This window comes from Accipiter gentilis, chromosome 15 (genome assembly GCF_929443795.1).
Source record: "Accipiter gentilis chromosome 15, bAccGen1.1, whole genome shotgun sequence".
In the NCBI taxonomy this organism is placed as follows: Eukaryota; Metazoa; Chordata; class Aves; order Accipitriformes; family Accipitridae; genus Astur; species Astur gentilis.
The window spans coordinates 22,465,298-22,491,645 of NC_064894.1; the positions used below are offsets into that span (position 1 = coordinate 22,465,298).

Here is a 26,348-nt window from a genome sequence, read left to right on the forward strand (position 1 = left end):
ATACCTCACACAAAAATTTAACATGAACACATAAATGTGATTAACCCAAGTAGCTCATTCCAGGCTCATTTCTGAGACCAGGTTGGACCAGTCTGATCAACCACTTCGGTGGAATAGTGGATTCAGGCTATTCTTTGGGACTACTGTCACACTTAGCTTGGAGATAAAAAACAATTTGGGTAAAAGTTCAGTGAAAGCTGAGGAAAAAAAACCCCTAAATCTAGCAAAAAGCAGAAGATTTTACTTACTTCTACTCCTCTCCAATCTTCCTCAGTAACGCTGTTGACAAAAAAGAAGGAACAGAAATCAAAATGAGCATTTAAATAATTTCAAAAACCTGCCTGGACTGCTTTCACTTTTTCTTGAATTTTATTAGTTCTCTAATCTCTGTCTGCATTCAAGATAAGCAAATATTGAAAGCAAGCCAACCAGCACAGTGTCCACAGGTTCACCTCTCGGTTAAAAAGGAAATGTGACGGCTCACAGATCTCTAGAATTACTCACGTTCACTGAGCTGGGAAGTAGTCTCCGTGGCACCAAACGGAGAGCAGAGGAGGTAAGTATGCCTGAAATTATTAGAACAGGAGATCTGTGAGTTAAATCATGCTCTATTACCCTCTCAGTAAAATAATAATAATTGTACATAGACCTCTTTTGTAGACCATTTTGGCATGTACTGGCAGAAAGAGTTGCAGAGAACTAGGGGCTAGAGCTGGTCTGTGCTTGAGAGGAGGACGGCTGTCCAGAGCAGGGTTGTCTCAGTGCTGGTGTGGAAACCAAAGTATCACATGGGCTTTTCTGTATCACTCAACAAAGAAATTGGAGTCGTAGCTGTGAGATAATTAACTAAGCAGAGTAAAAGTGTGTGGTCACTGTGGATGTAGGAGATTAACTGGCAGACACCTTTGTGTCTGCATTTGGAGAGAGATTTTTGAGATGTGTTTTTGAGATGTGTAGCTGGCTGGTATGAGCACGCCTGAATGTTGGGTTTTTTTCTCTCCTGTCGTATACACTAGATCATGAATAGGCTTCCCAGGAAACAGGGCAAGGATTTTTGTCCATGGTATATTTTTTCATGGTATATTCATACATGGGTAAGAAACAAGCAGTGCAACAACCTTTGTCCCCAGTTGATATAAAAAATCATGGTTTTGACAGAACAAGATCAAGGTTTCTGTCTACTGTGCATTGAATGTGTCCCCTTTTTGTTTCCCACAAATTCCTTGCTTTTTCTCCTGTATCAGCAACATTTTTCACTCGTTCTCCATGCCTTTGCATCCTTAGGACTTCCCCAGCTTCGTTACCACAACTTGAATTTAAAGGTGTACCAATCCCTTGGTTTCTAAACGTGGCTTTTTCTCCATTTAGCGCTGCGATCCATCGGGGGTTGCTTCAGTCAGTGAAACGCAGCGAAGCGCCTCACAGGCTTTGATGGGGGCAGCGCCTGTCGCCGTGAGGTGAGGCAGGCAGCCCCTCACCACACGCGGCGGCGGCTCCCCTCGCTCCCCTCTCTCCCCTGGCTGCCCTGCCATGGCCCACGCCGCCTGCACGGGTGGAGGGAGGACAACACGAGCACAGGGGTTGGTACCCCCAGGGAGGAGACATCCAGCCACATTTCTTCGCCCGCGGGTCTGTGGCAGTAGAACTGAGCTTGTGCATCCCCCAGAGCAGAGGATTTTTTTTGTTGTCTGAAGACACCAAGCGCGGGTGTTAACAGGAGAAGCTAAATTTGGTTAACCTCCTGGAACAAAGGCATATCTTTGTCTTAAAACGTGGTAGCACCACACGCCCAAGGAGTGGTTTAGACCAGGGCCTGCCACAGCCTCTGCGGCACCTGAGGGAGGCCCGTGTGTCCTCCTGTGGCCACTGGCGGTAACCTGGCCCCATCTGCCCGGGGCAGGGTGGGCAGCGGGTGTCCCCGGTCGTGGCAGCGGCCGCTGTGGCCCTTCCCCTGCCCTGCCAGCCGGCAGCCATCCCCAGGTGCTTTCTGAGGCATCTGAGCGGGAGGGCACGTCCTTGGCGGTGAAGACAGCGCTGCTGGTGTGGGGCCGGGCGGGGAGCAGGCGCCCGGCCGGGGTGGTTCACAGAGTGGGAAGGGAAAGGGGAAGGAGAGCATGAACTGGAGAGATGCTAGTGATGACAGATGGGGTCAGCGGCCTCGTTTCCAAGGAGTGCCTGATGCGGTAATTCAGATCGCTTGGCTGGTACGTCTTGCGCGATCGGCTCACTCGACAAGTCTGGGCAAGGGCGATACCCCGACGGTGGAGCCGTGGTGATCTCCTGACGGTGAAGCAATAGCAAACGCAGCAGTCCAAGAGGGCATGGGAACGGTCACATTGCAAGGGGAAGGCAGGGGACAGAAACCCCGACAAAATTCCAGATAGGAAAGTCTCTCTTTCCAAATGGATTTTAACACACGTAAGATAATGCTTGTGATATCCAAGTCTGGAAGTGAACTTGCTTATGTCATTCCTGCCAAGGCTGGTACATTGTCTAATGGTATTGATAAATAGTTCATCTACAGAGCAGGGAGGCAGAGACCGGCATGTTAAGCTCACTGAAATCCATGGAAGTATTGTTCAGCTCAAAGACTGCAGAACAGACACAGACCAAAACCTTCAAACCTAGATGCTCCATTTGTAGCTGGCTCAGCTACAAGTGTCAGTCTCTCTCTTCAGTCTCTCTGTTACTCTTCCCCAAGCTTTTGCCCTTCCCTAGTCACCACAAAAACAATTAATGTCTTTTCCTGGCAAATATATGGCAATGGAGTTAAGGAGACACAAGATAACAATCTCATAAAATGATTAGGTGTGTTTTAAAATAACACGTGTTCAGGACTACCCATCCTAGTTTGCAGAAATTATGCTTACTATGGCAAAAACATTGGTAATGAGACAGAGAATAAGTAGAAGGAGGCAGAAATTGTACTAAGACTTTCTGAACACAGTATCAGTCACAAAATTCAGAAAGAGAGCTTGGTAGTTAAGCTAGATCTGTTCAAGAGCTACTGACATCCCAAAGAAAACTCTACAGTCCCTCAGATCCTAGAGGAATCCTGACAATTTTTACATAGGTTGCCTTCAGTAACAGTCGTTTTTACATGCATGTAGCATACACTTGTATATGAGTAAAGGGTATTGCTGTACACCTTTCTTTTTTTTTTTTCATTAGAAATGTATCCTGAGTGATGTTATGGTGAAAATCTGAAAGCTAAATTTTAGTGTATTGTTTCCAGAATTTTGCTGAAATGCATTTTGATAAAATTTACCAGCATTGGATTCTTTGTTGGAATTACTTGTTTGTTTCTGTAAGATGACAGGCAAAGAAGAGGAGATAATTCTATATTTTCTTACTGCAGGTTATTTGCCTATAAGGACAACAGATTAACAATGGAACCGTCAAAAGAATATCTATTCAAATACAAAGGGTTTTATTTTGCTGTAAAAAATACTTCACTTGAGTATGTAGCTTCCCTGGAGGATTTTGAAATCAAAGATAGTGACATATTTCTAGCTACTTACCCCAAATCAGGTAAGAATGGAATTGCTTCTAAAGGGGGGGAAAGTTTGCCTTTATTCAGCCATCTAACTGCAGAATTACCTCGGGTTGTTAGTCTGCTTTTAGACCTGTATCTTCTCTGAGTATATGCAGTGTAGCATTAAGTACAAACCCTGTGTAGCCATGGCCTGAACAGCCAGACACAAGGTTCCTGCTCGTGTCCAACTGAATTGGTCGACCTTGTTCTTGGACTCAATCTTGTAGGTATACTCAGGGCAAGCTACACACAAACCAAACTGACCTTCTTTGCCTCACAAAACACATATATAGTTTTGGTAGGGCTGGGTGCAGGACTGTTGGAGGTGATCGTGGGATATCTGGAATGATTTGTGGGCTCACGTGGAAGATGGTTTGGGGGTTGCTGCATCCAAATTACAATCAAGGAGGAGATCAGAGCAAATGTGAGCCAATGATATATACCTCCTTTCAAGGATAAAGAAGTACTATTTACCTACATAGCAATACAGGAGACTAGTTTGATGAATTCTGCATTCCTATTTCTGAAGAAAATGCAACTGAGCAACCACCTGGCTTCACTGTCATCTTACATGGAATCTAAAGCCTTGACATGCCTAGACCTCTATGTTTCCATACAGGCTCACTTTATGCTCTAAAACCTGTCTACCTGTTTTTCAAGACTGTGTTTAGTGATTAGTAATTAATGACTTGATCATGCATTAAGCAGTGATTTATGACTGAAGCCTTGACATCTCTGGCACCAATCTGTGCTTGTAGTTTCAAGGCCTCTGCTATGCTCTTCTGTTTGTCCTCTTGGGAACCTCTGCCGTTATCCTTTGGTTTTCTTCAGCGGCCTCCAAGATGCAGCCTTCAGATAACATAACTGGTGTTTTGTTAGCATACATCCTTTTCCTAGGATCACTGAATATCTTGCTGGAGTTCACTATTGCCTCAGGTATTCAGTGAAAAACCTGAGGCAGAAAGACATTCTTGAGCAAAGCCCAGGAGTGGCAGGGAGCACCAGGTGTGGTTGTGGTGAAGGTAGATGTGATATGAGAAGCCCGTAGAGGGGTTGTGGGTGGCAGAGTGAGGGGACAGGGAGCTCAGGTGCTGCTATCTCATCATCAGGCAGCACTGGTGTGAGCTGTCCAAGTAAGGCAGAAATGGAGGATGAGAAGGCAGTATTTAAGGGGTAGAGATGCTATGGCAGTGAGGTGAGCACATCTTTGGAAGTAGAAGTTTCATGTTGCAAAGTGATAGGCTACCCTGGGATGGGAAGGAGTTGGAAGATGATTTTGAGTTATGAATTGCACAGAATGTCATCTCTCTGTCATTCACACCTTTTCCTCTATCCTGTCCCACCATCCTCATTCTTCATCACCAGTATCAATCTAAGGTACCCTCCAATCCTTCTGTTGAATCTCTACCGCTGTGCAGAAAAATTGTCAAGGTTGGTTATGCCAAGCAGAGCAAGATGGTCAACACAGCTGTGAAATCACTGGGTATTGTTCCTCTATATCCTAGGGCTATTTCTTTTTCTTGCCCAGTGACTTTAAATCTACAATACGCACACTGTCTAATTTCCAGAACCAAGAGCTTCCTTCCCAGGAGAGATCTTAACAACTAGGCTTCAGTTTCAGACACCTTTCTTTCTCTGTGCTTGTTCAAGGTAACCTACAGCAATAATTCAATGCTTTTCTGCATTGATTTGAATTCTCTCATGTGTCCACCTTTACTGGTCTATGGTATAAAAGGGGAAAGGAACCAGCACTAGTAAAGTGCTGAGAAGGCCAGAGGACCTGGAGTTCAACAGTTCTGCTCATTGCCCAGGTGGGCTAATCATTCAGGATTTGCCTCCCACCATTACCAGTTGGCACCTGAACACATACTGGCACAGCAGTCAGCCACCTTCAGGGTCATGCCTCTCTAGGTCATCCTTGCCAGCAGCTGTGACCCAGGTGTCAGACCTTCTGCAAGGAACTTTAGAGAGCCTCTTGCCACAAGCATTTGCTTGTGCTTTACAAGCATAGTGTTATCAGCTGTTTGTTTCACGACATCTCACAACACTTTGCAGGAGTTCTGGAAGCAAAGGGCTCTTCTTCCAGATCCACTCAGTAGGAGATCTTTTTAGGTGGATGGCCCACAGAAATGCAGCAATTCATGTTGCCACAAGAGGGTGAGGACAGACATAATTTGTGTGGAGTTGAGTATACAGGGTGAAGGAACTGAAGGTTTAGTTACTGACCATGGCTTTTCTTCAAGGATGAAACAATATGCTTTCTTCTGCACTCAGCAGTTACCAAGACAACGTTTGCTTTCTTCAGTATGTGAAGTTGTATTTGTATTCACAAAGTGAAACTCATTATAGCTGTGCAGGGCCTCTGTTTATGACAATATACTACCTTTAATTAAAAAATAATAAAAATCAAGCAAGGTTCAAATAAAAAGGTTTCCTTCTTAGGAACTGTGTGGACTCAGAACATTTTGAGCTTAATAATTCATGAAGGCCACCGTAATGGAACAGAAAATGTGGCGACCATGGACAGAATCCCATGGCTGGAATACAAGTCAGAAAATAAGGATTATGCAGCTCTTCCTTTGCCTCGTATTTTTGCCACCCACCTGCCTTACTACTTAGTTCCAAGAGACCTGAGAAACAAAAGAGCATGTGTAAGTGATATTATTTTTACAATTTCCTTAAAACCAATCATGCCAATTTGCCCCAGTGAATTGGTGCAAATCCTATCTTTTTCCTCTTTCAGTTCCCCATGTCTCAGTATAAATATAACCTGCTTCGTATCTGTGGGGAGGCAAGGGACATTCTAGAGCCCCTTTCACCTGTTTCCTTTTGCCAAATTTCTTATGAGTAGGATGGGACTATAGTATGTTGAGAGGGAATTTGAGAACTGCCTTTTCTTGCTCCTCAGTGCTGTGAGTTTCTGAGTAGGACTTTCCATCATGAACTGTGCCATAGCTCGGGGCCTGTCTCCCATCGAAAATGCCTCCTTAGAGGCAAGTTCTTAGTGCTGCTGGTACCTTCTTCAGAGATACAGGTGTAATGGGAAACTGCAATGTGCTCACCATTTTCTTCACAGTACCAGTGAAGTTTGGAAGAGAAAGCTCACATTTAGAAGATATTAAATCTAAATGATGCCCAACAAAGAATGAGAAAATTGCCCCCAAATCACACAGAGCATGCATGTCAGAAAATACAGAAATTGTTTTGACTTCAGAAAAATATTGCTTGGGGGTGTGGATCTCTTCCACCCCTGCCTGAATATGTCACTCAGGTTGTTCGTATTTTGTATCAAACCATAGAATAACTTGATTTCAGGTCAGAGCTTTTGACCTAGGTGTTTATTGCATTTTCCTGCAATGTATTTAGGAACCCTTATTTTATATACCATGGAAATAATGGGTTTTATTTTACTAAAGATAATCAGATAAATTTTCAATTAAGCAGGAGTCAAAAGTAGTCATTTTACCCAGTTAGAAAGGCAGTCCGAGAGCATGATTCTTCCATCTCTCCCTGCAAATATTTGTAACCTCATAAGGGCGACATGCCAGGCTCTATTTTCTCTCCCTAATTAGACACTAAGTGTTAAGGAGCAGAAACTTAGTAGAAGCTGGCACATGCTGCTAGTCGAGTGGCAGAAGGCTCCCCATCTCACTGCTGGTGCCTGGTCTGTGCCTGAGGCAGCAGCTCTCGTGTTGTCAGGAGTCAGCAGGGGCCAAAATAACCCTTGCCTGTAACAGCTCCTTCTCTTAAGATGCCAGGACTCCCTCTTACATGTCATTCAAAATCTGCCTGTGTGCTGCCTCTGGCACCAACACCATGGGCCAGCATTGCAGAGCACTGATGCTGTCAACACTACCAAAGCTTGGATTTACAAGCAATTCTTTGTTTCATCGTGACTGTACACAGAAATGTGAAGCTGAATCAACATAGTGATCTTCTAGCTCTGGCTGCCTTGCACAAATGAACAGTATCACTGAAGCCTGTAACACTGATCCTGTGAAGAGAGATAGCTGCAGGCACTGAACAACTGCAACTAACAGAAATACCACAACCTATAAACAAATTGACAGCACTATGTTATCCAGAATTTACCTAATGATTGTCACCTTCAAACTGCCTTCATGCATTTTTAGCGGGACCTGCATGGAAAAATGCACTGATGTTCAGGGTAATGGAGCCCTTTAATATCTCTGAGACTAGTCTTCTTATTGTTTTGCAGATTATTTATGTCACCAGGAACCCTAAGGATGTTATGGTTTCTTACTACCACTTCTCCAAATACATCTCCACACTAGAGGAAGTACCAGATTTTAACGATTTTATGGAGAGATTTTTAGCTGGCAAAGGTAGGATATCTTTTTTACTAAGGAGCCCAAATCCTATTGTATGACCGCAGATTGAATGGAGATTAATTATAACAATAAATATAAATTAGAGAATCTTCAACTATGCTGTAACCTGAATCCAAAGCTGCAGTGGCTGGCTGAGCTTGACATCATTTTTCTGATGAAAGCGGGTCCAAAGGGAGTAGCATAGTCATGGCTTTGCTGCTCCCCAACAACATGCAAGCTGCTTATTTTATCTGAATTGCATGATGATTCAGAATATAACCATTATGGCTGAAAATCTCTTTCTGCACTTGGTTAGTGGAGCTGAAACCGTAAGAATAGACACCGTGCAGCAAAGACAGAGAAGTTACATTAGCTCAGAGAATTGTCACAAAGACTGTGAGCATGCGTCCCTCAAATTATCAAAAAATATTATTTTAAAAAAACCTTTTAAAGACCTAAATAACTAATGATTTTACTGTTTTACTGCTAGCTTTTAATAGTATTGCTCTTTATTTTTTTGAATAATTTCCCTTGCTAAGTACTTGCCAGTTCGTGGCTGGATCACGTTGAAGGCTGGTACAGTCATGCAGAAGATTTCAATATACTCTTCCTTACCTATGAAGAAATGAAAAAGGTGAGGTCAGTTAGTATCACTGTATTCAAGATATTCTCTTCCTATATTGAGTGCATTTTCAGACAGCTCTTTATAATTACACTTCATATTGGAACGTGCTTAATCCATTGTGGATTAAATTCAAATTGAGACTTCTGAGAGGATGAATTCATTCGTTGAGTCGGTTCAAGGTCTTATAAATTGCTAGACAATTACTAGGTAAAATACTTTCCAGTACTACTGTATGCATTTAGTTCTTTGCATCATCAAGACTCTTCAAAGTAACATTATTGCAGGATCTCAGAAGCGCTGTGCTGAAGATCTGCAACTTCCTAGGCAGGAAGCTGAGCGAAGAGGAATTGGACAGCGTTGTGAGACAAGCTGCATTTGAGAACATGAGAAAAGATCCCAGGGCAAACTATGAGAACCTGCCAGATGACATCGTAGAAAAAGACAAGGGCAGTTTTCTACGAAAAGGTAAAGTGGAAGCAGTCTGATGCAACAACTGTTTAATCCCACACTTCTTGGTGTGAGATGAACCTAGGATTTCTGGTCTCAGCTGGAATGCCCCATTTTTGAGAGGGAGAGTTCAGGTTAGTGGCAAATTAAATTCATAAGAGGTGGAGTTTTATTGCTGTGACATCAGTGATTTTACCTATTTTCCTAAGGATAATGAAAAGGTAGTTTTTACTGCACATAACATCAGTTGTAACAGGCCCATCAGATATAGGAAAGGATTTAAGGGTTGTACCAAGCCAGGGGTAAGAGAACACTTTTTTTTTTTTTTTTTTACTGTTTCTTACTTTTCAAGGCAGGAGTCACCTTAATTATGTGAGCACAGACCATCTTGACTAACTACCTTCCAAGTCCATACATGGCATCCCTGGGCTCCTGGGCATTGCTAAGATGTCCTAATGCTCAGTGTAGGAGGTGACCTCCAGGGATTAAAGAGAGTGGTGCACTGAAAGAAAAATGAGAGGTGTTGCTTTTAATAATTACCTCTTTGATCTCAAAGGAATCAGTAAACCAGCAAAAGAGTTGAGTAACTTCTATGAGGAGTCAGGATTATAGGTCTACGCTGTGTTTTATTCATAGCACCTAGATTTGGAAGCATGTCCTCAAAGGAGCACACAGAGCCTCACTTGGCAGGGAGATGCTGGGGAAGCCAGGTGCTTCCCAAGACTAGCACTCACTGTTTGCAGCAGGCTTCAGAGAGGTGCATGTTCTGCTTCTCACCTCCCTTTGCTGTCTCTTCCCTCAGGCACTGTCGGAGACTGGAAAAACATCATGACAGTCGCGCAGAGTGAAAGGTTTGACAAAGTTCTTAAAGAGAAAATGAAGACCCTGCCCATCAAATTCATCTGGGATATTAATGATGAAATGTAGGCTGGTTTTGAGTTTCAGCATCCTTTTGTGTTTATACTGGATGGACATATGTGAAGTTCTGGAAGAAGAAAATACATCAATTTTCAGCTATGTTATAGAAACAATAACAACACATGAACATGTGTTGTCTGAGGAAGCTATTCAATTCCACTAGCTTCCTTTTTGTAATTTTACAAGGTATTTTAATTAACTTTGAGTAAACTGCCTTCCTTTCTTCATGTTTGCTTTTTCTTTCATTGGCTTTAATAATACCAGAGTTGTAGACAACCAAGTGAGGACAGATTGGTGTTGCTAAAAACTTTCTGAAAAATGTTTCACTTATGCATTTTGTGAGGCTTATTTTGTAGAAACTTCTATGTCCAGACTGGAAGTAAGATTGACCAGCTTATGTATGGTTATGCTTTGATACGTTTGAGTTCCTATTTCCTTGGTAAACACCAATACTCAAGCGTTTGCTATTAAAGTGACCTTTATGTTGCCTTATCTGGTGTTGCCTAATGACTGAAACACTTTATTGCATTGTCTGTTATGGTTCTTGAGGTCAGGTCTCACAATTTGCTACTTGAAATATTGAGACAAAACACTAGCCATAGTCATAGCAGTTTTTAAGTGAACGTCCACTCTGTCACACCTGATGATCCGCTGGAGCTACTGATGTAAAAAACTACCAGCTGTCTATGACTACATCCTTCCTCATACATTCATTGACTATCACGGTTTAACTTGTCCATGATTCAACTCCATACAGCAGCTTGCCCATAGGCTTCCCCTGGGAAGGTAAGTACAGAGACATATCTCAAGATTTTTGTTTTCTATGAACTAAAAAAAAATAATTTGCTCATTCAACATCTCCACTCCTGACATGCATCTGGTCTACAATATATTCACCTTTGTAGACAGTTATGCCTTTTTTATTGTCTACATGATCAAACTATAGTGACTGCTTTTGGTTGCTACTGAATCAATGTCTTAACAACCAGCCACAGCAGGATACAACTTCTAATTTCAAAACCATTCCAAACAATCATTTTGATTTGACAAAAAGCATCTAACCTTGGCTTTCCCATAAGTTGTTTCAAAAGTGTAAAAATATCCTTTTAGTTCACATAATGGCTTTTGTTTGTTTGTTTGCTTCTTTCACTGGTCCCAAGGGACCAGCTCCTTCTTCTCTTTTTCAATCCACATATTTTTAGCATTCTAATACATTTTACCTGCATTTTTCCTGGGCAGAATTACTTCATGCACTGCATAGTTAGCTGCTTCTGTAGGCAAAGGTGATCTCATATAATTAGCCTACAAGAAGAATGTTTTCATGTCCTTCAACTGTACAGGCAGATCATCTTTCCTTCTGGAACTTTGTATCCCTAAGAGCAAGAAAATGAGTTAAACACAAACCCTTACCTGACTTATGTAACAACTACATCCCCTGACCTTTGAGTTTGAACTTCCCACAAGGGGACCAATGACCTTTTCTACCTGTACATATTTACCCTGGCCACAGAAAAGGTAAAACTAGTTCAAAGTCAGAAGCCTAATGCAGGCCTTTTGCTGAGTTTGCCATAAGTACAAACAGAATTCCCGATTACAAGTAGGACCTTGATCTTTACTCTTTTTCCAATGATGGGAAGTCCCAGCACAGTAATAAAACCCACATAAACCTCATGCTACACTGTATGCCACAGCCCAATGGCATCAGCTCACTCTATCAGTTGCAGATTTCATGAATATGCAGTGCAGAAAGTAAAACTGAGTTAATGGCAATAAATGCAGTTATGTCAAATAATTGAACTTGAAAAGCCTCTGCCCTCTCCCTCCTACTCTCAGCCAAGTAGCAAGGCACTGAGGGGGTGATTAAAAAAAAAAAATTAAAAAATAAATGCAAAACATGTATTTCAAGCCCTGTCAGATTCTGCAACACAAGAGAGAGCACTCATGTGACAGTCGCTTCTTTGCTCAGGATCTAGGGTATCAGCATCCTGGATCCAGGCACAGTCTGCTGTCTGGTCCAACAAGCTTTGAATTTATTTCAGCAACCACACAGCTTAAAAACTGGAGGCAGCCCGATGGTTAGAAGTCTCTTAGAAGAAAGACTGAAGTTTATTCTCCCCACAGGAAGTGTACTTCAAGCTCCCCATTTTTTGGCCAAAATAGGAAGGCAGGCAAGACAGAAGGCAAAAAGAGACATATAACACCTTTAGGTTTTGCTTGCCTTAAACAGATCACAATGCAATCATAATTTGGATGCAAAATCCTAGGCTTTGCAGCATGCCCAAGATTGTACTCCTACAGCATCTCAATGTGGTGGGCACCATCCTCTGAATTTTAATTGAGCTTAGGCACCAACTATTCAAAAAGTTCAGCACAATCAAAATTAAATTAGCTCTGGTCATAGTGCAGTGTTGCAACTCGTAATAATCTCTCTACATGCATTACAGTGTACGCTTTGGACTTAGAGTTAAAAGTAAGATAAAAGCAAGGTTGTCAGCACCATGATTTTGAATTACTAGAATTCCATCAAAGTTTAATCGATGGAATTTTATTAGATTAATATGAATAAGACTTCAATCTAATCCAAAGTGTATGAGTAAACTTTAAATGTCACCTAAACTTCTTGCACCAAATAAACCTTCTCTCAGTCCATTTCAGCAAACTAAATCACTCAAACATAGCCAAGATTACTCTTAGTCAAATTCCCTTTTATTTCACTGATGTTAATTGCTAAAAAAGCTAAACAAATCTGAAGTTCAGATTGCATCACTGAAACTTGTTCCAAAGACTTGGAGGAACGGACTTTACACAATTTTTTATCACTTCAACCCTTATTATTTCCTCTGCTTTGAAATATAAGGTGTAACAGTGAAAACATATTTTCACATTTTAACTTGTTGACATAATTTTAACATTTTTAAGCTATACATCCTCTGCATGAAAACCAACAAATATGTTAGTGTGAAAACAGACTAAAAAAATCTCATTGATCTAGAAATACTGTTAACAAGAAACTTTTTTTCATACATAGATGATTCTTGCTAGTGACCCACTTGGAAAAACTCAGATTACCACATTTTGCATTCAGACTACACAGCATTCTTGCATTCAGTCCAGGCTGAGAGAACCAATTCACTCCTTTTATGAAAAAATGCAGGTTTTAAACGTAGATAGCTGAAAATGGAAAGCAGCCTTAGGAGCTAAGTGTTTTTTATGCAGCTGAACTGAGACATACCAGAAGTAAACTAAGTTCAGTACTGAAGGGCATTTTAAAGCATCCTAGCAATTACACAGGAAGCTGGATGTAGTCACTATGAAGCTTTCAATCCAACCATATCTTTGGAAAAGTCAGGTTTAATATCACACTAGCTCACAATTTTTCAATATATTTGGTAACTCTGCTGGAACACAGATCCTGCTTATTGCTTTGAAATATACATCATCATTGAAACCTAGACGCTCATCTAGAGTTCTTAGTAGCCAAAATTAAAAAGATCAAATAGAGGACAGTAGGAACAAAGGCACATGGTTAATTTATAAAAGTATTTACAGGGTACTTGAACATTTACTATCTACTAGAAACTCATTCATCTTGAATACAAAAAGAAAAGACTACTGAAACATGACAGAGGAGATCATCCTAAACAGATGTTCTTGAGTGAGATGAGCAGAGAATCTTATACACCATTAAATTATTTCTGGAATGAAATTTCTCATTTTGAATACAGAATTTCCAAATATTAAAGTTCATAAATTTATTATTCCTCTAAGCACTGACACTTCAGCGCAATCCTCTTCAAAGGTTGAAGCTGGCGCAGTTAAGGCAGTCTACTAACAGTATTTTAAAATTCAGCACACAGTGTTTAATCATTGAGGTGCCTGGTGGTTCTCTATTTGCAGAGCTGTCTTTTGAAACCTTCATCCATACCATCATCCTTCTAGCTGATGCAGTCTCAAACACAGCATATTTAAACAACACAGTTCTTGCAGTGTTTTGGGTTTTTTTTTTTGGAGGTGGGAAGGGAGAAAGAGTCTAACATCAAGCTGTTAGCTCCATAACCAACTCTGCAGGATGGTTAACATCCACAAGTTGATGTGTAGCCTTACTGTACGTTGTACCTAATCTTTATAGCCTGCCAACACTTCTAAAGCATTACATTCAAACCTATAGGAACCCTATAAATCCTGGTACTGCAACCTGCACTCCACTGACAGGGTTTCAGAATAGCCTGGTGCCAAAAGCAAACTAATTTGCCTAGGGTGGTTTCTCCCCTCCCCCCCCCCCCCCCCAAAGTTCATTGATGCACAAGTTCAAAAAACAAACATAACCCTCTCTGAACAAATCAACCAAACATTTTAAGAGGACTTTATCTCATTCTAATTTTTTTTCCTACAGACTTGAACTAGTAATTTTGAAACTATTGTCCTCAACTATGGCAAAAGATTTCACTCTAGTAGTTTGGAAATGGTTTCCATTAAACATTAATAAGGCTAAGCCCTACTAAAAGGTGACTAGTGGTGCCTATGTACAGCTGATAGGTTGGGGCACCAGAACTGACTTGAAGTGTTACAAAATTCCACAGAAGAAAAAAAAAAACAACCCTGCATAGTATGTGATCCCTTTTATTCACCAAAGCTGCCCATGTTTATCCCAGGTGGAAGACAGCAGACCAGCTGCTCAGCCTTCAGATGCAGGTGTGTTTAGCAGTTGCTGTAACATCTTTCCATCTTGCATGTTGTCATATCTCTTCAAGGGATAATTACAGAAGTGGGAAGGAAAAAAATAAGAGAAAATAGAACAGCATTTTCAGACAGATCAATATTCCTCAAATTTTTCATTTGAAATATTAAAGTAAATTTATTTACGATGAAAGTCATCAGAAGACCATTCTCCTGGATTTAAAATATTTTGGTTTTTTTCTTTGGAAAAAAGAAAAAAGAAAAAAACAATACACATTACTAAAACCACAGATGCTGTGGCTTTCCTGCCTGCCCCTCTCTCCTTACATATGTCCATACTGATGACAGAGCCAGTTCAAAAAAGTCTAATCACTGTCTAAATTAACAGGGTTGTAGTCAGGGTCATCCTCTTCATCATCCAACTCTAAATCATCCATTTCTTGGAATAAAGATTCATCAACCTCCACGCTGTTTCCAGCTGCAAAGAACAGAAAAATAATTTATTTTCATGCAAGTAGGAAAACAGTACCTGAACAACAAAATACACAACACTTTTTCATATTCATGCTTCAATGTAGGTAGCTGTAAACTCACTTGGCTTTTTATATATCAAATGATATGGAAAAGGAAACACCACATTTTAACTTTTTTACAACTAAAGCAAAGCTTTTTTCCTCATACCGAAACCCAGTGAAGATAAATGTTACACAGGACCTCAGAATCCACTGGGAGAATGAAATGAACATTTATAGTTCCCAGAAGCAGAGATTCTTTCTCTCAGGCACTGTCAAAGTAGGAGCTCAGGACTTCACAGCTGGAACAGTTACAACTATCAGTCACAGAAACACATAAGGTTTATAAAAAAACCCCTACACACCATTTATATGCCTACATACACACATTTGCCTTCAGATTTAAATTTTAAAAGCAAGATGAAGCTTTGCATGCTTTCACATTTTCTTCTGAAAGACATGATGCTGACCTAAGGATAAAACTTGAGGACTACCGCTATTGTATTTGTGTGCATCAACAGCGGCATCTTCTGGCCACTGAGTAGGTTCTACGCTTTCACTGGATTTGAAAGAGCCTTTACAACCGTTTCCATCCAAAAGATAATGCCATTATCCTGCTTAAGCTGTGAAAACTAGTATGACTTATTACACGGTATTGTAATATTAAATTGCAGTTAGTAGCCTGTTGCATTTATGATAGAATGCAAACAGCAATAAGAACAGGAGTTTTTAATCACCAACAGCAACAGGATTAAAAGTTAATACATTAATCCCAAGTCATTTTGGCATAGAGCCCAAATACAGAGGCCTGTTCCTCCCTTGAGACAGCCAAATGTTCCATCAACAACCCATCTTCACTCTACACATTTTGGAGGAAGACAAGGTTAAATTATGGCCTCTAACTAAAAGAAACTCAACTCCCCCATTACTGCCATTTTAAGTTTATACTCACTGATGTTCAAAAAACAACTTTTTTTTTTAAATTGTTACTTGCAGAGAAAATTCTTGGCTCTCTTCTGCATGTGTGTTTTGCAACACCAGTAGATAATGCAGCTACATTAAAGAATTGTCTTAATTCAAAAATCAGTCTTTTAGACTAGGATACCAAGAGGCAGTACAGAAAATGAAATAGAAATGTGACTGAGTAGATTGATTTATCTCCAGCAGATTTTCCAAGTTTACCATCTTTTGGCACAAAGTTTTCAGCTGGCACCAGGTCAGGTATTTTCGGTAACATAATAGACAAATCTGCACAAAACCACGAAGAACTGGGTTGCACAGATGCAAGTAGCATTTAATTTGACCTGCAAGATGACTACTGGTGTTGAGGTTCAAGGAGAATGAGACAGAACTTCAAGATCTGTGCTTAAAATTGGGAGTAAGAAGGCTGGCTATTATTAAAAAGACAAAAAGCAGGGTTTAATTGTGGGGTTTTTTGTTTTGTTTTACTTTGCTTGGTTTTGGTTTTGCTTCCAGTCCAAACACTTGAATAGAAGCAACAGAAATAAAATCAACTCAGGCTCAAAACTGCAAAGAAATACACTTCAGCATCTTGAAAATATTTTGGTTTTTTGTTTTTAAAAGAAGTTAAAATCACTTCTGTTCAATCTGCAAAACAGTACTTCTTAGAAAATTCTTCCAATGTAAAAGTGATACTGAGGCAAGGTGTTAAGTCAGAAATATAATACAGAATTTGCTTAGGAATTTTGACCTATTTTAAGCCACTGTCTTTCAGTTGTGGAAACAAACAGAAGTTTACCTTCCTCCAAGAACTGGATGTCAGAGGTGTCAAGGTTGTGATCCATTTCAAACAGCTGTTTACCTAGAAATAAAAGAAAAAATAATATATAAGCAAGTAGAATTCTGAAATAGTTATCAACCTAAGGCAACAATAGTTAGCACATGTATTTTAGGCTTTTCATATTAACCAGTTTGAGCTGTCTTTTTTTTTTTTTTTTTAAGCTGCTCATTTTTCTAAGTTCCCCATTCTGTTTTTTGATTGTTCATCCAGGATTCCTCCACACCAACAGGCTTCCTCCTCATACAAGTGAAATGAGTCACTGTTTCTTATAGTCACTTTAATGTTACTACAGCTTTAATAATGGGGAGTGGGAAAATTTACACCATACTGATCCACAGCCTTTGCTCTGTCTTTATTGCTTTAGTCCTTATCTTGCATGCCACAAGAAGTCCTCTGCGGGAACTGGAAAGAAAATTAGCTGCCTCCTCCACCTTTTTCCATATATCCTCCCCATTTGAAAAGCAACTTGGATCTACACACAAACCACGAGCTCCTACACACACACGCATCTGTGAAGGAAACATCACACAAGGCAAAGTAAAGCCTTTCTAATTGGGAGGTAGGGGAAGAAAACCTTGGGTCTCTTTCCACATAAACTACCCATCTTCCATGTATATTCACACTGCTTATGCAAGCTTCCGCCAACAAGACTGGTTGGTGTTCATGGTAAAACATTTAAGACACCTTTTACTTCTAATGGGGTTTCACTCATGACACCTGAGAATAAGCCTGTTTTTAGTTTTGTAAATAAACTTCTATAAACTAGACTTGTATAAAGGAAAATAGACACAGTTTTAAGAACATGAAAACTAGAAGAAGCCGGATTTCTACTACATCATCTTTGCAGATTCCCAAATGCATTCCCTTCAGAGGGGAATCAAGCACGTCCCCTGCCCTGTACAGCTTTTCATGAAACTTAGTACCATTAAAATTTCCATCTCTCTGTCAAATTTCATCAAAAGTAGGCAAAAGTTTCAAAAGCCTTCAGAAGGGAGGAGAAACGAGTGATACAGCATGATCACATTGGTCACGTTTTCTCAGGCAATCTGGTTAAAAAGTAGATCCAACATCACAGGAGAACCAGCCCAAAGCTAGGCCATGGAGAGTGTGGAAGAGGATGCCCACAATTTAACTCTTACCTCCAGGTTCTCAGAAAAGTAATTTCCTACATATTTTGACCCCTGGATACAGAGTTTGCTTTCTGCTGGACAAACTACAGTCTGCAAAACACAGAGACCAAAACCACTGCTATGACAAGCTCTCCCCCAAAATATCATCCCCACAAAATATCAAGCTCACTAGTCATTGTAAGCTTGTCATATACAGCAGCCAGCCTCTGTGTTGCTTCAGTCCAGCAACAGCATCCCAGACTCTTACATGCGCTCGAATAATCTGAAGTCACTGTACTACTACCCAGTACAATAAAGGCCAAATCAATAAACTGTCTGGTGTAGATTCTTCCTATTGCTTAACAAACCCCAACTACTTCTGCCAGAACAACGCTTGTCAGTGGCGGCTCCAAGTGGTATACTGTCTGGCACAAAACCGAAGAAGCTTAAACACACAGTTTGGGAACCTTAATGACTTCAGCAGAAAACCTGAATCTATTAGCTTTTTATTTAGCCCCAAATCAGCACTCAGAAAGACTTCATGCGACAAGGAGGACAATCAAATACTGAATTAAGAGTTTATTTACTACCATCATCATTTAGTGTTAGAATTACTTTTAGGCTTATAGTTATAGTCCGGTAACATTGCAAAAGCTTCAGGAACAGTTTTAAATCATACCGCTTAATTTATTTTTGCCCGCTTGTTCTTCTTCTTTCATTTTTTTCCTTTTTATTTCTAGGAGTTCTGCATCAAACTTCGCTTTCCAATTTAGGAAATTCTCAATGGTAACAGGAGTGCCATGAAAACGTTGCTGAAAGAACAGAAAATGAGGCTGCAAACACAACTTGCAAAGCTATGAGTGAAGATGCACATTCTCTTAATTATTTAAATGACTACATTCCAGAATCACTGCTTGCTGTGAAGTATTCTGAGAAATTAATCCTAAACCTGAGAATATATGAAGAATACATTCTTAAATGTTTTTTGCCATGGGACTCTCCCTTCAGATAGCTGTACTGAGGTGGAAATTCTTATGGAAGACCCCTGCCTACTACTTTTGGACCTAAAGTGCAATAGTTAGCAACACACTCCTAATATAGGTTATCCATAAGTAGGCAGCACTTCTTATCGACTCTTAAGTGCAATCTACACTGAAATATTTTCCATTAAAATACATTAATCCTTCTACCTTGTTGAGACAGAAAAAAGGAATCTTTTCTTCCAGCTATTTTTCTGCCATTTTCAGAAATACTGAACCTTTCAAGTCCTATCACCCTCTAGCTATTTCTGAGGAAGAAAGCAAAGACTCAGTAGTTGGACTTACCACAGCACATTCCATGAATGGAAAAACTATTCCACAGTGGTTGGTAGAAAGGACATGTGCAAGGAGGACAAACCAGTCTTGAAGACTGGTCCTGCTGCTTCCACCCTACCCACTCAGTCTACCAAGGAAGAGAGACTTCCTCTGACCATGCAGTCTGTGTGCAGCATGCCATGTTCTAGCCTTTTTTACTCCCCATCCCCTCTTGCCTCTTCAAGCAAAGAATTGGCTACAGCAACTTTGATTCCATTTGGGAAAAATCCCTGCCCCTGCCTACAAAGTAATGCTAGAATGGACTGTTAACATGAAATACTTATCTGAAAAGACTACTTTAGAAAATGGGGGGGTGGAAATCACTCAAGTGCACTAAAGAATCTTCTAGTTCTTAAGCTTTAATTACATCAACTTCGGGATAAATGTTCCTCTCCTACTGCAAATAAGAATTGCTCCTGCATCAAACCCACACATTTAAAAAAAGCAGGAAATTTTTAGTTGAAAACATTATTTTACATACTTTCTCTTCTTCTTCTGCTTCTCTTTCTTTCTGTTTCTTTTCCTCTTCTCTTCGTGTTTTTATTTGATCCACTATTTCATTTAATTTCTCCTGTACTGCTGAGACTAGAGTGAAGATCATTACCATTCCTAAATTTTCTTCTGCCTACAACACAAAGAATGCAACTTCAAACAGGAGAACCTCAAACCTTCAGCAGCTGAATGCATAAATATGTTTAGAAAGCAGTATGCTGTGCAAATGCAGATAACACAGCTGAGGCATTCTGCACCAGTCTCAAAAGCTCACTGTAAAATTCAGGTCAGTTGGCCAGTTAATCCAGTTAAGTTACCCCTAAATGAGGGGGTACCCTAAATGAGGGTACACAGCAAAACACCAATGATGAACACCTGTGTTCAGGTTATCAACATATTCTAGACATCTGGAAGGCTTTTTCATCAATAAAACAAAACCTGTAGTAGGAATACAACTCCAGGGTTTGAATATCATAAGAGACAACAGTCACTCTGAACCACTCCTCTCTTGAAATGTCTTATTCATTAATCCCATTACATGCCCCTTTGAAGTGGGACAGTTTCCCAGGAAAAACAAAAAACACCAGTCAATGAAAGGAAGGTTATATGAAGTAAACTGGAAAGAAAGAATGCCTAGTTAACATATTATGGCAATTTTAAGGCAGGGAGGACTTGTAAAGAATTCCTGAAACCAAAGAAGTGTTTCCTTCTCATTCTTTCACAATGCACTCTCACCGATCCCAAGTGTTGATGAGATCCCACCCCCTCCCCCAGTAGTTATGTTATTAAAAAGAACTAAGAATCAATGTAGCATTTTTTAATCTTTCCAAATAAAATTAAAGTGGCTTATTTCCACAAATACTATATATACAGTTAAACAAATTCACCTTACACTAGAACTGCAAAAGAGCAGAAGCCCTAGAGCACTTCCATTTCATTATCATACCTGTGCACACTGAATTGGCCCTGTATTTTACCTCATTAATATAACTTATCTCAATGTCATTTACCAAACTCAAACCTCAAAGTCAGTCCCTGCTGTATGGAATAGGTTTCAAATCAGTAGTAGGCACCTCTCTCTTCAGAGAGAGAAATTCCGGCTAAAGTGTGAAGTGATATCAAACTGAATTCAGATATTCCATTTTCCTTACCTGTTGTTCTAGCAGTTTTATTATGTCCGTGACATCATTATCATCAAGATTCTCCTGCGAGACAATTTCATAAAGTGGAGTTTCATCAGGATATTTTTCTCTGTAGGTAAATTTAAGGGTTGTTTGGACAGCTACAAGATAAAAACCACATATTCTTATGGTGACAACTGTATATAATTTTAATTGTATATTTTTCTATTGCATCAGCAGCCTGAAGATTTTAAAATATAGAGTATTCTTGTCTTAAAGGAACAGCCATCTTACACAGATGTTAAAACTATACAAACAGACTTAAATATAATGCAAGACAAATGAAGATGACAAAGTCTACCCTTACATAAACTATTACAGGCTACTAATGTCTGAAGAGTCTTTAAAAAGACTAGAAAACCTTCTGTGGTATGGTGGGTACTAGAGCAGTAATCTTCCCCCCCCCCCCATATTGCACTTAAAGCTGGAAAGAATGAGGAAGAGTCCTAACAACAGATCTAGGAGAATCTCAGCATATTAATGCTTTAAATTTTGTGTGCCTGGCTGGAGCATCAATCTCTGCGTTGGGTACCAGGGCTCCACATAAATCATATAACAAGTACACAATGTCCCATAGAAGTCATTAAGCAGAGAACTGCCTAAGGAGAACGCATTCAACCTGAAGCCACCCAGAGCTAGCATAAGACAGAAACAACGCAAGAGAGAATCAAGTTCCTTTCACGCATCCTGCCAGAATACCAGAGAGAAGACTTCCTTCAGTTCCAGACTCACAGTTCTGGCAGCCCAGCAGTCTCTTCAACACAGACACCTGGTCCGAGCAAGACTCACCCCTTTAAAACTGAAGGGGATAGCACCAGTTTCTTCTTCTGATACAGTAACCCAGAACAGCAGCTCCCAAACTTAGGTGGAGCAAGGATTGCTTACAACAAGCCCATGAAACCACTGATTCCCAATAAATACATAGAGACTTGGGACCCACAGCTCATTGTTCTGGAACTGTTCCTTAAGGGCTGTACATTCACAACACACAGACTCACCTCTCCTGTGTAGCTGGTATATGTACAGTTGCTAGGAAAAATAAAATAATCACCTCACAATATTGCTGTAAGCTCCTATGGGGATGATGACAACCCATACTTTTTGAAGCTACACTGCAAAGCATTTGAGATTCAGTATGTCAGAAAGTAGCCCCAGTGAGACAGTACAACATTTCTGTAAACTAAACACAGATCACCAGAATCCTTGAACTACATTTTCTAAGGAATGCTTGCTGGATCAGGCTCGTAAGAGGACTTAAGTCGAGGTATACCTAGCTATTGGCAACAGAATTAGGCTTACACAGAAACTTGTCCTATTTAAGACATGATCAACTTACTTTCATCATTTTCTCCCGCTTCAGATGTCACAGTGATTGTGAAAGTCGTTGGCTTTTCTGACAATACTGTTCAAAACAAACAAAGGGACAGAGAGATTCCTTAAATCAGACAACTATTTCTTCATATCATTAAAACTGAACTTCTCAAGGACTAATGAAGCAAGGAAGCTCTTGATACAGTGTCAAGGGCCTTTTTACGCTATTAATAAATACTTTTCAATTAAAAGCTATTTTCCATATGATATGATGTTTGGAGTGCTTTTTGAATGAGAGCATATAACATCAACAATGCAAAAAAGTTTCTCTTTTGTAAAGTTTTCCCTTTGGAAGTTTCACTTTTCCAAAAAGCACAAGTCTACCTACCATCAAATGACTTATGTTGGCAGACCAAATGTGTGCAGAAAGCCCCTGAAGCTAAGTTGCTTTATTGCACTAGATATGCGTGATGAGCACACAGTGCGCTCTTGACCCTGGACTATTTTTACAGTAGGTCTGCATCTATTTCTATATTTAGGACAGCTTAATGTAACAAATGCTTCTTGAAACAAAAAAGGAGTACATAGTGCTTTCCTTCAAGAACATGCTACCCAAGAAATGTAAGAGAATGAAATTGCATGAATGAGGCAGCTAGAAGACAGACAACAAGTGGCTCTATAGAGTCGCACAAAAGGCAAGCCCTGTGATCTAAAATTTCACGGACTAGAAACCTCATTGCACAACTGTGGGTTGCAGACCATATCCTCAACTAAGGGCTGCTCTGTATCACTGTTATAACCTACGTCCAATCTAGTATATATGCTCTCACAGCATTAAGTGAAATTTGCCTAACTGCTAATGTACTACAACTACTACTACCATCTTTTTTCCTCCCTCTTCTTTCGGGCATACGAGCATTACACGAATGAATAATAACTCAGAGTAAGCATCAGAGTAGAGGCTATATCAAAGTATATTACTTTTGTATCAGTATCAGGGATTCAGCATGGCCAGCTACCAGAGATCAATTCATTTCCCTTTAACATAAAAGTGAAGAACCTAAAAGGTTTTCAGATTAAAGCAATGGCCAAAAGTCAGCGTGATGAAGTTACTGCCAAGTAAGGTACTGTGAGACTTTGGGCAGGGTAGATACTGTTCAGGAAGGAAACAGAAAATGCACAGGTTTTTTCACCGTTAAGATTCTTTGGACGCCGAGCACCATAAACCACGTCGGACTAGCTAGCATGGTAGGTCCTCGTAACTGTTTGACGGTAACTAGGAAGCCCTGAAAATCTGATGAACCAACGTACCCACCACATGAAAGTTTTAGCAACGCGACGGACTGCACCTCAAAATTAAAGCCTGCTTTTGCTCCACCACAAATGGTGCCGCAACGGAGCGAGGCGGACACTGGCAACGCACTCGCAGAGGAACCAGCACCTCCAAGTACAAAAAAGGTAAAAGACGAGAACCCCAGCCACGCCAGCCCCCGCAGCTAAAAGCGAGGAGACTCGCGAGGGAGCCCGGGCAGGCGCGGCGCGGCGCGGGGGGGGGGGGGGGGGGGGGGGGCGGCTCTCGCCCGGCGGGGCCTCCCGCTCCTCCCTCAGAGCCCGCCTGGCCGCGGCCCTGCGGCGGAGCTTGGCGCGGGCCCCGCCGCGGTCTCACCCGTGAACGAGTCCGGGTAGATGGACTCCAGGGCCTCCAGCTCGTTGCGCTGCTCCTCGCCGTAGTCGGTCATCGTCGCCCGCCGCCGCCGCCGCCAACGGCCATGGGCCGCCCGCACCGCGAAGCGACCCCCGCCCCACGCCGCTCAGTCGCCGGCCGGCGCATGCGCGCTCCCCTCCGGCATCGGCTAAGCATGCCTTAGCGCCGGTCGAGCGCTCCGTCGGCGGTGGATGCCTTTGGGCTGGAGGGGAGGGCGGGGCAAGGTCGCGCGCCCCTGGCCGAGGAGGCCGCCCGCGCTGGGGAGCTGAGGGGCGGTTGTGAGGGAACAGCTAATTAGCCCTAATGATTTTCGGCTGCCTTCGCAAAGAGCGAGCGAGCGAGCGCGGCGCCCTCTGGTCGGTTAATTCTAGTACTCGGTGCGTGGCGTTCAGCTCTGGGCAGAAGGGACTCGACGTGTTTACCCACCTGTACCTGAAAAATCCTGTCTTCGTCACCAGCGCTGCCGGGAGTGCCGGTGTTTTGAATAGCTGAGGTACTCGGGCTCCGTCACTGGGGCTTGGGAAGGTATGCGGGCTCCCAGCTGAAGGGGCAGGCTTCGGAGTCCCTGTAGAAAGTGCATCGCTGGTGGGCAGGTATTCACTGTTAGGCATTCTTGCCTTGAAAATACACAGGGGTCAGCAAACGGGTTCAAAGCTGTTGCTCTAGGAATAGCGTAAGGGTGCCGTGGAGGCAGCCGAGTGCTGTTTCAGCCTGAAATTGGAAGTTCATTTGATGCAGCTGGAAAAATCCTGTGGTGGTACCGCTTGGAGTTAAAAAGGTCCTGCAAACTTTACAGGAAGCGTTCACAGTGATTTCAGAAGTTGCGCTGCATAAGCATCATCGTCTTGTAAGTGCAGAACAGGAGTCGTCAAGGCTTGCAATACTGGGAGCTCCCGTACTTGAGGGCTACCTGCAAGGAAGAATTTAAAACTGTTGAGGGTTAAACAACAGCAGACCCTGATGCGTACTTGGTACCCAGGGTAGTTTGAAGGTGCGTCTGTTTCCTGGGCGTATGGCCAGCACTTTTCCCACAGGTGCATTTTACAAGCCCAGAGTTGCCAGAAAACTTTTACCGTAGACAAAAAGAGAATAATTTTCACTTCAAGTGAGCAAACTGCAGTTCTAAATTGATTTTGGGTAAAATGACTCAGGTTTTAGCAGGCACAGTTAGGCTGTTCAGTACCAACTCATTGATTTTTCTGTAATCATGAATTCTTTTGAAAGCTGTGCCTTCACTGCCAATCCATGAAATGTTTCAGGGAGCAGAGGAGTGAAGGGAAATGCACCAAATTACTTATAGTACTACAGCTGTATTTAGTACTACGGATTAATATACGCTAGCAGGGTGATAGCCTGTTTGTATATTGGCAGGCTGACTTCACAATGACAGATACAGCTAGTACTTCCACTCAGTATTTTAAATCATAAACTACAAAAAAATACAGGGCAAATAGTACTTCCAAAAAAAGGGGAAAAAAGAAGTTTAATTTAAAAATCAGTTTAGCAAGAAGTTAAAAGACTTTGGCAGCTCACTCTTTCTCTTAACTGCAAATATTGCGTTATTTTATAGTGGTACTGTAAAACAAGGGAAGAAGTGGAAAGAACCCACACAGAATAAAGACAGCAGTTAGTTTTTTGTCATTTGGATCCAGACATCAGCATAGGATTTTTTTTGCCAAAACTTTGATACAAAAATCAGTTCCATGTATTCCAGATTACACAGTGTTCCATCTCACTTAAAAAACCCACAAAGATTTTTAAAATTAAATTAGAGATTGTGTTTACTAACAGAGGTACTTTGCTTCCTAAGGAGTTCATATAAACAGTGCAGTTATATTAACTTGTACTGGGTTTGCACAGCAAGGTTTTGGTAGCAGGGGGGCTACAGGGGTGGCTTCTGTGAGAAGCTGCTAGGAGCTTTCCCTGTGTCTGACAGAGCCGATACCAGCTGGCTTTAAGATGGACCCCCTAATGGCCAAGGCCGAGACCATCAGCGATGTGGTAGTGCCTCTGGGAGAACAGATTTCAGAAGGGGGAAAAACCCCAGGAACTGCAGCCAGAGAGAGGAGTGACAATATGTGAGAAACAACTCTGTAGACACCCAGGTCATTGAAGAAGGAGGGCAGGAGGTGCTCCAGGCACCAAAGCAGAGATTCCCCTGCAGCCTGTGGGGAAGACCATGGTGAGGCAGGCTGTCTCCCTGCAGCCCAGGGAACTCCACAGGGGAGCAGATCTCCACCTGCAGCCCCTGGAGGACCCCACGCCGGAGCAGGTGGGTGCCTGAAGGAGGCTGTGACCCCATGGGAAGCCCACGCTGGAGCAGGCTCCTGGCAGGACCTGTGGCCCCAT

The 26,348-nt window shown here is 41.6% G+C and overlaps 2 protein-coding genes across 2 annotated transcripts; one reads left to right on the forward strand and one right to left on the reverse strand.

Annotated features, from left to right (window-relative positions):
- The first annotated feature begins 503 nt into the window (after positions 1–503).
- Positions 504–10,348, forward strand: LOC126046004 (amine sulfotransferase-like). Its single transcript, XM_049817763.1, has 7 exons — positions 504–556; positions 3,359–3,531; positions 5,978–6,186; positions 7,755–7,881; positions 8,406–8,500; positions 8,776–8,956; positions 9,741–10,348. Exons 2-7 carry the CDS (start codon positions 3,390–3,392, stop codon positions 9,863–9,865), a joined length of 879 nt encoding a protein of 292 aa, XP_049673720.1. The 5' UTR covers positions 504–556; positions 3,359–3,389; the 3' UTR covers positions 9,866–10,348.
- A 4,112-nt stretch (positions 10,349–14,460) lies between these two features.
- RWDD1 (RWD domain containing 1) lies at positions 14,461–24,120 on the reverse strand. Its single transcript, XM_049817760.1, has 7 exons — positions 23,961–24,120; positions 22,320–22,385; positions 20,954–21,084; positions 19,792–19,935; positions 18,635–18,767; positions 16,805–16,867; positions 14,461–15,011 (listed from the first exon to the last, which is right to left on the reverse strand). Exons 1-7 carry the CDS (start codon positions 24,031–24,033, stop codon positions 14,899–14,901), a joined length of 723 nt encoding a protein of 240 aa, XP_049673717.1. The 5' UTR covers positions 24,034–24,120; the 3' UTR covers positions 14,461–14,898.
- Between the last annotated feature and the right edge of the window lie 2,228 nt (positions 24,121–26,348).

Excerpts from the sequence above, each read along its gene's own strand:
- LOC126046004 (XM_049817763.1), top strand. The coding sequence starts at position 3,390 with ATGGAACCGTCAAAAGAATATCTATTCAAATACAAAGGGTTTTATTTT. Across the intron at positions 7,882-8,405 it reads GAGATTTTTAGCTGGCAAAG|TACTTGCCAGTTCGTGGCTG; the intron begins GTAGGATATCTT and ends TCCCTTGCTAAG. Across the intron at positions 8,957-9,740 it reads GGGCAGTTTTCTACGAAAAG|GCACTGTCGGAGACTGGAAA; the intron begins GTAAAGTGGAAG and ends CTCTTCCCTCAG.
- RWDD1 (XM_049817760.1), bottom strand. The coding sequence starts at position 24,033 with ATGACCGACTACGGCGAGGAGCAGCGCAACGAGCTGGAGGCCCTGGAG. Across the intron at positions 22,386-23,960 it reads CTACCCGGACTCGTTCACGG|TATTGTCAGAAAAGCCAACG; the intron begins GTGAGACCGCGG and ends TGTTTTGAACAG. Across the intron at positions 18,768-19,791 it reads AAGCAGAAGAAGAAGAGAAA|CAACGTTTTCATGGCACTCC; the intron begins GTATGTAAAATA and ends CTGTTCTTTCAG.